A 16,964-nucleotide genomic window follows, 5' to 3' on the forward strand; every position below is an offset into this window, starting at 1 on the left:
GCACTGAGTGTCTCAACTTTAACACATTGTATTTGAGGGAATATATGCCAAATCTTCAAGATCTGGGAGCAAAGGCATCTGGACATGTGCAAATAACGCTGGATCCCAGGAAAACAAATGTCCTAAGTGGCATACAGTACTTCTATAGCCTCAAATCTCTAGCATGAATACAGGGATTGATGGGAAGGTACAGATCTCCATTTATTCCCAGAGGAACATTTAAGTACTTTCCAGTGCCTACTTCACAGCCTGGCTCTAATAAATTTCCATTGTGAAGTACACACATCCCTGAAGACATGGTGGAATGCCTGCAGCCTGAGCAGTGGTCAGTGCTATGATTAAAACACTGTCAGACAAAAATAGCCTTTGAGAGGACACTGATGCACCAAGGAGGAAACCCTAGTGCTCTGCTGGAATTTCACATCAATGCAGTGGGGCTGGAGAGATGGTTCAGCAGGTGAGAACAATGGCTGCTCTTTCAGAGGACCTGTGTTTGGTTCCCAGCACCCACATGGTGGCTCACAATCATCTGCAGGGGATATAGCACTTCTAAGGACAGATTGTCATTGTCATGTTTGGAGACAGAACATAACTGGAAGAGGTCACTCTAAGGAAAAGGCACTATGTCCATCTAAGATCCAGAGAGGTCTGGCATCTTGAGGCTTAGTCACAGATAAAGATCACCCTATAAGGAGTTTTAGACTTTTAATGACCTACCCTCCTTGTCCTTAGATCTCTATTAGAATACTCCATCAATACCACTGAAATCTCCAACTGGCTACATACTTAACCAGCAAAAACAACTTGACCTGGATAAGCTAAAGAGAAAGCACCTTTATTTATTTATTTTCCTACAATATGGTCTGGTTATAATATAGATTAGAGAAATTACAGCAGTGGCTGTTTCGTGGCAGCCTTAAACACATTGTAGTACAATTAGGCTTACTTTATGAGAGAAGTCAGATGGTCAGAGATGTCTTACATACAGGCAGGCCTTCATGGTCTCTTACTAAGGACCTTTGGTTTACAAAGGAGCCAAAGGAGCCTGGAAGGGACTCCACTACAGACCCTGATATTGTGACTAATCCACTCCTGAGAGGTCCATGTGTATCAGGGATAGTTACAGCCTCCTCCCCTTACCCTCCCTCCTCTTACGCTCTACCAACACAAAGGCAAAGAATGTCAATCACACAGCATCTGAGGGCCATAACAGAGATTCTCTGCTTTGTGATAACTTGCCTACAGGATGTTTCTACCATGTATTTTAAAGCATCTTTTTATATAGAAAAAGCTACATAAAACTGTTACTACACAGGGATGTGGAGTTTGGGGTAACCTAAACATGTGTTCACAGGACATGCATGCATACCTCAGAGGATGGCACCAAGCCACGAGTGAATAAAACCAGAACAGTAAGTTCTTATCTGCAGGTATTTTAAGGTAGAGCTTTCTGTGGGAGAATCTAGCCTACCACTGGACATTTGCATTTAACTTTGCACATAAGGTCATATCAGCTCATGACTTATATATGTATAATATCAGAAACAAATAAAATAAAATTTAAGGCAGACATATAACTTTATTGATTTATGTATTTTTTTAAAAAGATGTTTCCCCTCAGCACTTAGGGGTTAGATGAAGGTGGATCTCTGAGTTGAGGCTCACCTGGTCTGCATGATAGCAATGTTCCAGGATTACACAGAGAGACCCCATCTCAAAACAACAGAAACATTAAAAAAATTTATATTACGTGTTTGTCTGTATTTATGTGTGCCACATACAAGCCTGTTGCTAGAATTACAGATGATCGTGAGCCACCATGTGGGTGCTGGGAACTAAATCCAGGTCCTTTTCAAGAGCAGCAAGTGTTCTTAAACTGAGCTATTTCTCCAGCCCACTTTATAAAAGTTTTAAAGGTAGGCTGTTGGAACATAGTTCAGGAATGGAGTTATGTGAAGAGAATTCTGAGTGCTTGTGAGAACACTCCAAGAAAACAGAACAAGAGTCTTGTGACTTAAGTTTCTTCAAAACATGGGATTGTTCAGGGGATGTGTTTTCATGCCTTCCCGGGAGCGGCAGAGAGGAGTGGGCTTGCTTCAGAGTACCCATTGCCACTTGTTATTGTTATTCAGAATGTTTACAGCTTGAATCATGTGCTCTTTACTCATATGACCTTTTTTTCTGTTGATTTTTTGTTTGTTTATTTATTTATTCATTTTACATACCAACCACAGATCCCCCTCTCATCCCTCCTCCTGCTCCCCCCTCACCTTCCCCACCTACCCCTTATCCCTTTCGCCAACAGGGTAAGTTCTCCCATGGCGGGGGACAGCTAAGCCTGGTATGTTCAGATGAGGCAGGGCCAAGCCCCTCCCTGCTTTATCAGGGGTGAGAAAGGTGTCCAGTCATAGGTAATGGGATCTAGAAAGCCGGCTCATGCACCGGGGTAGATCATGATCACACTGCCAGGAGCCCCTCAAACAGACCCAGCTACACAACTGTCTGCCATATGCACAGGGTCTAGTCCAGCATATGACCTTTCTTAATTCTCAAAGTATATATTGTCTGATATTCTATATAAAGTTGGCTATTGCATGAGATTTCAGGCTGCCTCATTCATCGGATCCATTCTCCCGGGTCCCACCACCTCTGGAGTGATGACAGTGGGCCATGGAGATGGTTCAGTGAGTAAAGGCACCTGCCACTAAGTCTCACTACTGTAGTTCCAACCCCAGAACCCACAAAATGAAGGGTGAGAATTGACTCCCAAAAGTTATCTGACTTCCACATGTGTACTGCTGGATGTTTGCGTGTGCTTATGCACAACCACTGTGGTGGTTTGAATAAGTATGGCCCCCATAGGCTTGTATTTGAATTCTTCATCATCAGGGAGTGACACTACTTGAGAAGGATTAGGAGCTGTGGCCTTGTTGGAATAGGTGTGGCCTTGTTGGAGGAAGTGTGCCACTAGGGGTGGGCACTGAGGTTTCAAAAGCCCAAGCCAGGCCCAGTGGCTCACTCTTCCTGCTGCCTGTGGGTCTGGTAGAACTCTCAGCTATTCTCCAGCACCATGCCTGCCTGCATGCTGCCATGCTTCCCAACATGGGATGATAATGGACTAAATCTCTGAAACTGTAAGCAAGCCCTAATTAAATATTTGCTTTTATGAGTTGCCTTGGTCATGGTGTCTCTTCACATCAATAAAACAGTGACTCAAACAACCACTAAGTCAGCAAATAAAAAAAATTAAAGTGACTTTAATTAAAAATGTTGATGTACATTTATTGTGCATGGTGATAGGTTTCACAGATATCTTAATGCAAGCATATCATATAATTTGATCATATGCACCCTGCCATCTCATTTCTCTCTCTTCCATTCTTCTGCTTTGTTTCTCCAGTCTTGCTGCTACTCTCACATCATATAAGTACATATAGGATTCTAAATTTAGGATCCATAGTGAGAAAATGTAGTATTTGTCTGAGTCTAACTTATTTCACTTTTGATGATATACAGTTCCACCCATTTCCCTGAAAGAAATGGCTTAATTTTGCCCTTTGTATTTGAAAAATGCACATTCTTTTTCATCCAGTCACCTGTTTGAAATCTAGGCTAATTCTGTAAGTTGTCTAGGTTGAGTAACACTGCACTAAACAGACACATAAGTATCTTTGGACATATATCCAGTGGTGGTATGTTTGGGTGACAGGACTAAATTTAAAGTATTTTGAAGACTCTCCACACTGATTTCCACTGGCTGGACGAATTTGCATTCTTACAAATAGTGTATAATGTCCCCGCCCTGCACTTTCATCTTCACCAACATTTATCTGTTTTCTCAATGGCAGTCTAACTGGGGTGAGATGGAGTCTCACAGCACTTCCCCAATGGCTTAAGGATGTTCAATATTCTTTATATATTTACTGACCATTTGTATTTCTTCTCTTGAGATTTTTTTTTTGAGACAGGGTCTCTTTTCATAACTCTGGCTGTCCTAGAACTCATTATATAGACCAGACTGGCCTCAAACTCACAGGGATCCATCTGCTTCTGCCAGGCTGGCCTCAAACTCACAGGGATCCATCTGTTTCTGCCTCCCAAGTGCTGGGATTAAAGACCCGGACACTGAGAACTGTCTATTTCATTTGCCCATTTATTAATTGTTTAGCTATTGGGTATCTGGCTGTTCTTTTTGTTGTAGTTGCTGTTTTTCTGGGTCTGATTCAGGCATGTTGGCTTTGTACTTACTATGTAGCAGAGGAGGACTTTGAACTGTGTGTGTGTGTGTGTGTGTGTGTGTGTGTGTGTGTGTGTGTTTAGGGCAGGGATGCACGCATGTGCCAGGGTCCATGTATGGAGGTCAGAGAACAACTCTGTGGAATTGATTCTTCCTTCTACCTTTATGTGGAGTCTGAAGGTTAAACTCAGGTCATCAGTCTTTTGTGCAAATGCCTTTACTGTTGGGCCACCTCACTGGCTCTGTGTTCTTTATATGTTCTAGACATTAGTCCTGTCAGATGTAGAGCTAAAAAAGGCTTATTTCATTTGTAGGCTGTATCTTACCCCACAACTGTTTCTTTTGTTGTGCAGTTCTTATTTAATCCAATCCTTTGGACAATTCTTAAGTTTTTATTTTCTGAGCAACCAGAGACATTTTCAGAATGTCTGTAACTATATCTTCAAGTGTTTTCTCATTTCATGTTTTACATTAAGGTATTTGATTCATTCTTAACTGGTTCTTTTTGGGGGGTACAGGGTGATATTATAGACCTAGTTTCATTCTGCTATATACATGTGGGTAGTTTGCCTGTACCATCTGTTAAAGAGGGTTGTATTTGCTCCAGTGTATTTTTAAAAAAGTCTTTATCAAAGGTTAGATGCCTGTAGCCATGTGGGTTTATTTCTGGGTCCTCTCTATTCTATCCCATTGATCTACATGTCTGTTTTAAGTTAGCACCTTGCTGCACAGTTTTTCACATCTCTCTCTGTTCCACTTGTTGACCATTCTCACTGTATATCTGGATAATAGCAGTGAGCAGTAACCATGGCACAACCTGAATATTATACCGTGTTGAAACTTACCCCACAAAACAAATTAATCCACCATTTAAAAATTTTAAATTACATTTATTTATGCAGTTATATGTAAGGAGGGAGGGTGCGAATGTGCCATGTAAGAGAAGTGGTGGGAGCTGGTCCCTTCTTCCACCATGTGAGTCCCAGGGATCAAATTCAGGTCATCAGACTTTGTAGCATGCATCTTTACCTGCTGAGCCATCTTACTAGACTGGCCAATTACACTTGAATCAAGATTCATGCAAGTTCTCATCACATGAAAAGAATGAGGCTAGATACTTAGAATGTAACATGAATGACCTCCAGCCCAGTTCCTGGCAAAATCCTTATTCCCCTCTGAAACCTCATGAGCCAGGTCTCCACAGTCCACATTTCTCTCAGCAAATGCTCCACTAAGCTCTGCTTACGGGATTCTAAAACTTTCCTAGTCTGTAAGCCTTCTTCAACGTCTCTATCACAACCAGTTCAGAGGATGTAAGAGCCATATACTCAGATTTCTGGAAACAGTGTTCCCACTCCTGTTACCAATTTTCTGCATTGGTTACTTTTTTCATTACTATGATAAAATACCTGGAAAATCAACTTAAGGAAGTTTCTTTTGCCTCACAGTTTGAGTGTATAGACCATATTACAGGGAAAACAGGAGTATGAGGCAGCTGGTCACAATATATCCAAGTCAGGAAGTCCAGTGAAATAGATACCGGTGTGCTAACTTTCCCCTTTTTTATTCAGTCTGGGACCTCAGCCTATAAAATAGTGCTGCTCACCTTCAGGGTGGATCTTCCAATCTTAGTTAAACCTCTCTCTCTCTCTCAGTTAAAGACCCTCCTACACATACCCAGAAGTTTGTCTTCTACATCCCATCAAGTTAGCAAGCAAGACTAACCATTACAATCACAAACAGATCTCTAATGGTTTAACAGAATCTACAGTTGGAAATAATTTTTTAGCTTGAATTTAATTAATGTAGATGAGGTTGTAACATTTGTTTTTGCATAATCCATTCCTTATGACTCCATATTAAAATTCACCAGTGGTCTAGCTTGCATAAGGATACAAAGAAGAAAAGAAAGGTGTTAGGTTTTGTAGCTATTGTACTGGTGGATGCAATAAGGCTACAATGTCATGCTTGGAACATATTTTTATGATACTTTACCCTGCCAATCAAGAGTACTGTCATGTGTTAACAGCATTTTAGTCAACAACCCACACAATATTATGGTAGCTCTTATAATGCTAACACAAAAAGTTCCTATCATTCAGTGATGTCATGACAAATACGCAATAGTACAAAGTGTGGAATTCTCTGTACCACACTTGAATCCTCATGTTCAGAAGGAGATGTAGGAAGACACTGGGGTCAACTTCAGGTTCTGTTTACATGGAATTGTGGCTGGCAGGAACTACTTACAATCCACAAAAGGAAGGTGAATCTGCCTGTAGACTGACCTTCTTCCCTGCATTCTACAGGAATGGGAATAATTGAGCTGTCCAATCAGGTGCTTTGCTGAAAGAAAAGGGGTGGGGTAAAAGGGGCTACTGAGTTAAAGTACATGAATATGTGTGAATTGTGGTATAGTTTGTGATAGACACATGCTATGAGGCTTACAAACTTCAATGGCTATGCAATATCATCTTCTGTACTATAACTTATATGGCAATCATAGGGAGGATATCAGGGCAACCGAAGGCAGGACATGGTGAATTTGGGCCAGGAAGTCCAGAAGTGTAGATGCATAAGCTATTGAAACCCACATAACTAGCACTTACCACCCTGGGTCTCCACTTGTCTAGAGCCCAATTTCACAGCTGTCCACTCATCCACTGGCTCCTGTCTATTTGTGGTATGGTTCTGGGACCTAGGCTCTTATCTGAATGGTGTCTTGGGACCTGGGGCCCTCTTCAGATGAATGTCCACATGCCCACAGCTTCCCAAACTCTGGAGAGATAAAGGGAGCAGGAACAATGAGGTAATGTGTGGGCTTTGTGCACAGGAGTGTCCATAAAATAGTTCTCATTCAAAGGGAATAAAATGCACTTTATTCCAAGTCAAATATTAGTGGCTGTGGCCTAGCAACATGGATTTAGGTGGAAGTGGTTACATGAACTTTTTTTTTTTTTGGTTTTTCGAGACAGAATTTCTCTGTGGAGCTTTGTGCCTTTCCTGGAACTCGCTTTGTAGACCAGACTAGCCTCGAACTCACAGAGATCCGCCTGCCTCTGCCTCCCAAGTGCTGGGATTAAAGGTGTGTGCTACCACTGCCCGGCTACATGAACCTTTATAGTCACAAAACAAAGTCATAAATCAAGGCATTACTCAATAGAGTGGTATAATAGAGTGGTTGTAAGTGGATGTATTAGTTACTTGTCTGCTGCTATGATAAAATACCATGACCAAAAGCAATGTAAGGAAGAGTTTATTTTGGCTTATGGTTTAAGAGAAGTAAGAGTCCATCATGACAGGGAAGGCATGGCATGGTGGCAGGAGCAAGAAAGTGGTTGATCACATTTTTATCCATGCACAGGAAGCAGAGAGGGAGAGTAGGAAGTGGGGTAAGGCTTTAAGTCCTCAAGGCCTGCCCAGTGACGTACTTCCTCTAGCAATGCTGTACCTCCTAGAGGTTCCATAACATCCCCAAACAGTACCACCAACTGTGGAACAAATGTTCAAATACATGAGCCTGTGGGGGGCATTCCTCATGTAAATCAACACAATGGGTTTAAGCAAAGTGGGCAAACTTCTGGCATCAGCTGCGAATGCTATCTGTAGTTAGCTTTGGGGTGGTGGGAGCCAGTGGTCTGCTAAATTAACACATTCTGAACATTTTACTTGTTACAAAAGGTATCCATTTTTGACACAGGAGGTAGTAATTACATGTCCCTTATATGATACTTCACTGAGCTATATAATTTTGATGTTTGTCACATTTTTCTTTTGTGCAAGGAAATGTTTATTACACAAAATATGATGGGGAAAACATAAAGGAAGGATTGTAAGGACACTATAAAACACAATGGGATCATGGGTATGTTAATTCTGCTGGCTGTGGTATAGGTGCTATGAATGTAAGCATGTTAGTAAACAATATATATATGCAATTCATGTCAATTATAAGCCAATAAACTTCAAGAAGATATGTCAAATCCTGGTGTTAAAAATAGTATTCATTAGACAAAATCAATATTAAGTAAAACAACAAAGAGACTAAGAATTCATTACCTAATCTATGATCTCAATAACTGAGAAAATAAATATTTTGTTTAAAAAAAAAAAAGATGAAGCTGACAAAAATGACTTAACTGGTAGAGACAAAAGGCTTGACACCACGGCTGATGACCTCAGTTCGATTCCCAAGACCTACATAATGGAAGGAGAGAACTGACTCCTGAATGCTGTCCTCTGGTCTCTATATAGTCTCTGTTTCAGACTCACTCACTCACTCATACACACAAAATAAGTAAGTAAATGCAATTTTCAAAAAAGGTTGCAGGGAGACTAAAAAAAAAATTCCAAAATAAAGAAAAAAAAAAGAAGAGGTATTGAAAAGGAGCATATCACAAAGAATATCAGCAATTCCAGGTAACTTCAATAAGGAAAAATTACATGTTCATTTGTGTTATATATTTGAACTCATATCTCACATCATAGTAGAGACACCCTATGAGATGTGTTCTTAGTGATTCTGACATTCTGAAAACATTACCAAGTAAACTTATACAAACCTTGGTTACATGTTACAGCTGTTATCATGTATGAATCTACTGTGAACATAATATCTTGATGTATCACATGTCTATGTATTATAAAGCTATATAGCATGAACTTGGCAATGAGAAGAATAAATACAACTGTGGAAATGAAGACAGAGTCCTTAAAAAAAAAATCCTTGCCTTTCAGATTCATAGATGACAGAGACTGAACTGCACAACAATAGGAAAATACGCTCTTTCCAATGAAAACTACAGGAACACTGGGGCAACTGTATGGCTACAGATGTTTGCATACCCTTTCCTCATACCACGCAAGAAATCATTTATAACTATTTAGTTTATAAATCTAAAAGCATACTAAGACATTCAGAAGGTGTTATGGGAGATAGAGTGATTGCTCTTCAAATATACACAAAGCTATATTTAAAAATTCATAATTTAAACTACACTGAAATAATTGTATTCATCAAATAAAACAAAGGGTTAAAAATGAAGTGGCACAGTGGGAGAAACCCAATTGCCTCACACACATCTAATCACTTATTAATAAGGAAGGCAAAGATAGAGACCTAGGAAGAAAAGTAGGCAAGGGATTTGAAAAGCTGTTTTATATAAGAAGTATGTACATGTTCAATAATCATAAAAATGCAGAGCACATTTAGAAATGAGAAAAAACATAAAACAAAATAACAAGATAGACGAGTAGTATTGATGAACACAAGGAACAACTGTACATAAACTCACAATGAAGTGTAAGTTGTTATTCCTTTGGAGAAAGCAGCTATGAAAGAGACAAAATATTTTCTGTTGCAGGTATAAATGTGTGCCATGATAACACCGGAGACACAGAAATAATAACACAAAAGCTGAAATCCTGGGAGGTGGAGACAAGAGGAGACACAATCAGGAAGTGACAAATAATTACGTGGCCTAGGTGACAATCACACTCAAGGTCTTCTACGAGTAGTTAACAAGGAAGCACAGACTAAGTTCTGCATAGATATTATATGCCTGTCATATTTCGCTTAGACATAAAATTCATAAAGGAAATAGGCAGAACTTATGAGAAAATAAAAATTCAGAGAGGCACATATAAATGACCAAGTTACATATACTGTTTGTGTTGAAAAATTTATAAACATAACCTTTTCTCCTAAATTAATTAATAATATTATCCTATCAGAATTTCAACATGGTTATTTTTAATAGAAGTAAAAGAATCACAAAACCCTGGAACTTTTCTGGAAGGTTCAATATATGCATATAAAAATATATATGTTTGTGTATATGTGTGTATCCACAGTATATATGAAATTAACCTAGAATAAGAACAGTAATTATGGGCTATTATTTTTTTTGTATTTTTTTATTTCATCTCTGTATTCTTTTTTATCCTTTATTTTATTTTGCATACCAATTACAGTTTCCCCTCCCTCCTCTCTTCATGTTCCCTCCCCCAACCTCCCTTCTACCTCCATTCAGATGGGGTGAGGTCTCCCTTGGGAATCCACAAAGCGTGGCACATCAAGTTGCAGCAGGACCAAGCTCTTCCTCCCTGCATCAAGGCTGAACAAGGCATCCCACCATAGGGAATAGGTTCCAAAGAGCCAGCTTATGATCAGGGACAGGGCCCCACAAAAGACCAAGCTACACAACTGTCACCCAGATGCAGGGGGCCTAGATTGGTCAATTATGGGCTATTATTACATAATACTAACACACATTATGTAACTCAAATACTATAACAAACTCCAAGGCATCCCAATATAAGTAAGAACCACTGATAGGTTTATATGGATATGAGGTCTGTATTAAGAGCAACATAAAAATCACATATCAATCCAGCCATATTAAAAAAAAAACACTATTAGCTAGTAGGAAAAAAATAACAAAAGAGTAAAACCTCTGGCATCCAGAATGGGTGCTCAGCACTTTCTAAGCTCCCCACCCTCACCCCAGCTCACCCCATCTACAAGGTCCACCTCCTGGGATGAGTTTTAATACATACCAAGTGTCTTGGTTTTAACGTATTCGGTTTCAAGGAATTAATTCTAAGTCTCAGAACTCTCGAAGCAGAGGGGACTGGGCCTGTGCAAATGGCCATGAATCACAGGAAAAACTGACCTTTTAAGATGGACACACAAGCACATCGTTGGCCCTCAACTCTCACCATTAATGAAGAGTTAAAAGTCACAGACCCCTGTCACCCCAGAAGAGGTTGTGAACGTTCTTCCAGTGGTGACTCCCCGAATCCCAACAGGGACTGGCTACTCCAAACAGCAGACCTCCTGTAGCTTCGGTATAGAGCAAATAGTATCAAAACCATGCCAGACAACAAGTGTTCGAAAAGACATGGACATGGCAAAAGAGGAATCCTAGTACACTGCTAAAGAGAATATAAATTATTCTGTGTTCCATTTCAAAGAACTAAGCAGAACTACGATATAATCCAAACATACAATATTGGTTATGTATTCAAAGGAATAACACATTGCCAAAGAAATGGCATCATTCCCACGATTGCTGTAGCATTAGTCACACTCACAGACCAGACACGGAAACAACTGAAGTTCCTTTTAGATGACAGTATACCAGGGTATTCCTTCCAGTAGCAGGGCATCCAGGTGCTCCCCTGAGAGGCTGCACCCCCACACCTCAGAAAGCCTCCTAGAGGAGGAGAGGACCCAGTACCCTAGAATAAGAGCAGTAAGATTGGCTATCATTACATGACACTAACATGCAGCTTATAACTCGATTACTGTGATTAACAAAGTCCAAGGGTCCTATAAACATAAATATCATCCATCGAAGGATATACATGGATGAAAGGATTGGACTGTTAAGAGCAATAGAAAGACATATCAACATAACCATATGTAAAATAGCATTACTATTAATAGAAAACACACACACACACACACACACACACACACACACACACAACCAGCAGCAAATAAAACAGTGGACCTCTTGGCAGCCTGATGGGACCTTGGCACTTCCTACACCCTCTCCCACAGCTCGCCCCACATTTCAGGTCTACTCAGTGTTGACTTGACAATCACAAGAACTTGGTGTCGGGCAGTTCTGAAACCTACCAACTGGAAAAGACATGAGGGGGGATGAGGACTCTGACAGTTCCCAAATGGGAGGGAACACAAAGGCATTCTCATAAGCTGTCCTGGCCTAGAGGGGTTTTAAAAAAAAAAAGACAAAAGGTACAGTCTTTGTGTAACAAGGACTCAAGTGATTCTTCTCCTGAAATGTTCACAAACATCCTTGGGACTAGAGAGACAGCTCAGCAGTTAAGAGCAGCTGCTGTTCTTCCAGAGGACCTGGGGCTTGGTTCCCAGCATCCACATTAGGCAGTTCACAACCGGCTGTAACTCCAGATCAGGGATTCACACGCCCTCTTCTGGCACTGCCCTCATTTGGTGCACACACACACACACACACACAACACACACACACATACATACACTTTAATTTAAAAAATGTTAATAATCCATTTTTTTGGTACCTGGAAAACAAAACATTTTTTTTTTTTAAAAAAACTGTGTTTTAGATATATCATTAGGAAAATATACTATGAGGAACAAATGGGAGGCTTTCAGGGCAGCCCTCTGGGGGAGCACCTGTGGGAAGCTCAGGGGCGCACAAACAGTGGAAGGGGAAGTTAGAGTGTTTAGGAGTGTGGGCGGGGATGTGGAATTTTAAGAAGATAGAATCAGACTTCAGGGAGCTGGCCTAGGTTCTGGCTTTGAGATCCTGCTTCCCGCACACCTGTAAAGTCCAGGGACTAGGTGGGCCATGGAGAGGATGAAGGGGATTCTAGGGAACATACACAGCTCCTTTCGTGAACGAACGTCACATTGAGAGATCCCCTGATGATCCACCAAGTCCTCGCCACACATGATCCGGAGCAAACGGGCAGCCAGCACAGAGCTAGGACGGCTGCAGTCGCTGACTCAGGAGCGACAGGACGCCCCGGGCTCGGGCAGCCCCACCGCCCAGGCAGGGGACCCAGCGCGAGGCCTCACCGCAGACCCCGCTCGGCCACAGCGCCTCCCGCTCGCGCACCGCCACCTCCGGGCGCCACACGCACACTCACCATGTCCATTTCTTGGGGACGCCGGCGGCGTCTTCCTACCATTGCCCTGCATCCACCGCGTCCCGGCGCTACCAAGACTGCGCAGGAGCTTCCCGGGCAGCAGACACCGAGCCCAAAATGGAGGGTCCCAGACAAAGGCCGGGTGACCCGCAGAGCCCGCCCCCGCCCTCCGTCTGTGTGTCTGATTGGACACGCCTCAGCCCACGGCTTCTGATTGGACAGGGCTTCAGGTCCTGCCCGCTGAGTGACAGTAGTTGGCGCCCACGCACAGCTGCTGGAGCCCAGGATGACAGGTTCTCAGATGCAGCTGTTGGGGACTCTGGCTCCCGTCAGGTCTCAGAGGTTGGACTTCAGTCATCTCTGTGGGAGGCTTGCTCCTTGGTCCCCTCCGGCTATGGGGTAGGGACTTGGCCTGCTGCCATGAGTCCTGTTGCAAATTTAGCAGATTTCAGCCTCTGCTAAGTTCCCTCAAGTCCTTACACTGTGCTTTTAGCCTGCTAGAGTCCTCTCTGGGCCACAGGTCACACTTGCATTTAATTTTATATATAAAGTCATATAAGATTATGAGTTAAATACGTGTATGTGTGTATTAGTCACAAACGGTAAGAAGGTATCAGTTTTCAAAACCCTTCTAAAGTTTCCAAACTGTTCTTTAACTTGGCCTTCAAAATGGGAAGAGATGTCTAATGTAAAGTTTTTTTGTATTCATATTAAAAATGGAAAAGAAACAGGCAAAGTCAATGTTGTTAGGCACATGCCTGTATGTACTTTTAGAACCTGCAAGGTATAGGCAGGGAAATTGCAATCTCAAGTCCAGCTTGGTTACAAGATGAGTTTCATGCCATCTTGGAATGCATATGTAGACCCTGTCCTAAAATAAATAAATACAAGATGTGAAATTGATGGTAACGACCCAAGGCACCTAAAATATCTCTATAATCTGATCAGTGTAACACTGGTGACTTTTTTTTTTTTTTTTTTTTTTTTTTTTTTTGGTTTTTTGAGACAGGGTTTCTCTGTGCAGCTTTGCGCCTTTCCTGGATCTTGCTCTGTAGACCACGCTGGCCTCGAACTCACAAAGATCTGCCTGCCTCTGCCTCCTGAGTGCTGGGATTAAAGTCGTGCGCCACCACCGCCCGGCTAAAACTGGTGACTTTTATGTACTATTGCGACAAAAACAAACAAACAAACAAACAAACAAACAAACTTCACAAATCAACAAATGTTTTAAGCCTCCAGCTTGTCTCAGTTTAGAAGAGCCACAACATCCTTTTGAGAGCTGTGACTTTCTCAGGAAGTAGGGCCTGTTATCCCAGAGGGGAGGGAATTCCTATCGGTATTTCTCCTAAAATCCAAGGAAGGGAACTGTAGCAGCCTAAAAGGGAACAGAGAACTTCAAGCAGAAGTGCCCAGAGGTAAACCACTGCTTCCCAACAGCTGGTGAGGACAGGTCTATTCTTCCAGAGAGTGGACAGAAGCAGGCAGAGAGAGACTGTAGGGTCACAAGAGGAGGAAATGCTGTCTCTTCACATCTGTCTACAGCCTTGGTCTGCAGAGTTCAACAAAAAGATTACCTTTTAATTTTGCTCTTTGGCCTTGTCACTGTTGTGTGATATGTTGATTGCAATGATAATTTGATTGCAACAATAAAGCTTGCTTTTGAGTTAGAGGGCAGAGCTAGCCACTAGCTAACCAAAATTAACCATAGAGGTTTTGGAGGACTAGAGGACTGAGGACAGGTAAGAGACAGAAAGCAGTAACGTGGGGCTGAGAGAGGATCTCAGCCCTTTTGGGTGGAGGAACGGAAGAGATCAGAGGTCACTGGTGGCTTTTCTGCTGCTTCTCTGATCATTCAGATTTTAACCCTGATATCTGACGTCTTTTTTTTTTTTTTTTTTCCAAGATAGGGTTTCTTTGTAGTTTTGGTGCAGGTCCTGGCTCTTGCTCTGTAAACCAGGCTGGCCTCGAACTCACAGAGATCCGCTTAGCTCTGCCTCTGGAGTGCTGGGATTAAGGCATGCATCACCACCGCCTGGTTTGACTTCCAGTTTTTTGTTGATAAAGAATAATTAGATAAACATACCAGGTTCTTAATGGTCAGCCTGTGGGTGTGGCTTTCTCCTGTGATGTGGGATATTGTGTGATTTTTTTTATTTTATAATTAATTTAATTTTACATATCAGCCACGGATTCCCCTGTCCTCCCTCCTCCCACCTCTCAGCCTTCCCCCCCAATCCTCCTCCCATTCCCACTTCCTCCAGGGAAGGTCTACCTTGGGGATTCAGCTTGGCTTCGTAGATTCAGTTGAGGCAGGTCCAGTCCTGTCCTTCCCACACCAGGCTGAGCAAAATGTCTCAGCATAGGCTCTAGATTCCAAAAAACCAGCTCATGCACTAAGGACAGGTCCTGGTATGGTGATATTTTATTTGTATTAAAATGTTATTTGTATGTTAATAAATAAAGTTGCCCGGGGTTAGAGCTATTAGCAAGCCATAGGAAAGCAGGGCAGTGGTGGCATACGCTTGTAATCCCAGCACTTGGTAGGCAGAGCTAGGTAAGTCTCTGTGTGTTCAGGGATACAGCCAGTATTGGATACACATGCCTTTAATTTCAATACCAATCATAGAAAACCTGGAGGTCTATACAGACAGGCCGTCATGAGGCGGTCATGTGGTTGGGTTTACAACCAATGAGAAGGCAGAACAGAAACTACATATAAAGACTTTAACACAGAAAGTAGCTCTGGTTCGGAGAGATAGGACCACCGCAGGAGGAAGGGTAAGGTTTTAGCTCTTAGCTCTGACCTCTTGGTTTTCTTCTTTGCATTGGTTCTGTGTTTCTTATTTAATAAGAAGGTTGGTTACATCTACATCCTGGTTTCACTGCCTGGGGGCCTCCTAAAGAGTTCAAGCTAATCAACTGTCTCACTTATCCAGAGGGCCTGATCCAGTTCCATGGGGGCTCTTCAGCTATTAGTTCGTAGTCATGTGTTTCCACTAGTTTGGCTATTTGTCCCTGTGCTTTTTCCAATCATGGTCTCAATATCTCTTACTTATATAATCCTCTCTCTCTCTCTCTCTCTCTCTCTCTGTCTCTCTCTCTCTCTCTCTCTCTGTCTCTCTCTGTCTCTCTCTGTCTCTCTCTCTCTCTCTCTCTCTCTCTCTCTCTCTCTCTCTCTCTCTCTCTCGCCCATTGGACTCCTGGAGCTCCACCTGGGGCTTGGCCGTGGATCACTGCATTTGCTTCCATCAGTCACTGGATGAGAGTTTCTATCATGACAGTTAGGGTGTTCGGCCATCAGATCACCAAAGTAGGTCAGCTTGGGCTTTTTCTTGACCATTGTCAGTTGTCTGTTGTGGAGGTATCTTTGTGAATTTCTGGGGACCTCTGTAGCACTTTGCTTCTTCCTGTTCCCATGGGGTCTTCATTTATCATGGTATCTCTTTCCTTGTTCTCCTACTCTGTTCCTGATCAAGCTGGTAACTCCCACTCCCCTAAGCTCTCTTTCCCCCAACCCTTGCCCTCCATTAACCGCCCCCCGCCCAGGTCAGGTTGCTCATGTAGATCTCTTCCATTTCTCTGTTGTTGGGTGATCCCTGTGTCTTTCTTAGGGTCCTCTGTAGCTTGAGTTTTCCTGCCTGGCCCACAGTCAGGACAAATCTCTCTCACCTGCCAGTCCCACAGCTGTCAGACCCAACCAAGTAAACACAGAGACTTATATTGCTTACAAACTGTATGGCCGTGGCAGGCTTCTTGCTAACTGTTCTTACAGCTTAAATTAATCCATTTCCATTAATCTATACCTTGCCACATGGCTTGTGGCTTACCGGCATCTTCACATGCTGTTTCTCATCATGGCGGCTGGCAGTGTCTCTCTGACTCAGCCTTCCACTTCCCAGCTTTATTCTCCTCCTTGTCCCGCCTACACTTCCTGCCTAGCCAATGACCAATCAGTGTTTTATTTATTGACTAATCAGCAACACATTTGCCATACAGAACATCCCACAGCAGTCTTCTTTACTAGGTAGCCTCTGGGGAGTTGTGAGTAGCAGTCTAGTCATCCTTTGCT

At 42.3% G+C, this 16,964-nt stretch overlaps 1 protein-coding gene across 9 annotated transcripts in view; it reads right to left on the reverse strand.

Moving 5' to 3' along the window:
• LOC128120385 (zinc finger protein OBI1-like) overlaps positions 1–13,051 on the reverse strand; it is a 31,601-nt gene extending 18,550 nt beyond the window's left edge. For 2 of the 9 annotated variants that reach the window (XM_052754306.1, XM_052754298.1), the window contains exons 1-3: positions 12,896–13,009; positions 10,260–11,479; positions 9,532–9,661 (exon numbers count right to left, since the gene is read on the reverse strand). In XM_052754306.1, the coding sequence (XP_052610266.1) occupies positions 9,532–9,661; positions 10,260–10,366 (237 nt within the window). In that variant the 5' untranslated portion in view covers positions 10,367–11,479; positions 12,896–13,009. Of the gene's footprint in view, positions 1–6,487; positions 7,016–8,377; positions 8,435–9,531; positions 11,480–12,895 lie in introns of all 9 variants that reach the window. The other 7 variants (XM_052754301.1, XM_052754300.1, XM_052754302.1 and 4 more) reach the window with 7 other exon arrangements.
• Positions 13,052–16,964: the final 3,913 nt, after the last annotated feature.

This window comes from Peromyscus californicus, unplaced genomic scaffold (genome assembly GCF_007827085.1).
Source record: "Peromyscus californicus insignis strain IS unplaced genomic scaffold, ASM782708v3 Scaffold_2__1_contigs__length_46816999, whole genome shotgun sequence".
NCBI lineage: Eukaryota > Metazoa > Chordata > Mammalia > Rodentia > Cricetidae > Peromyscus > Peromyscus californicus.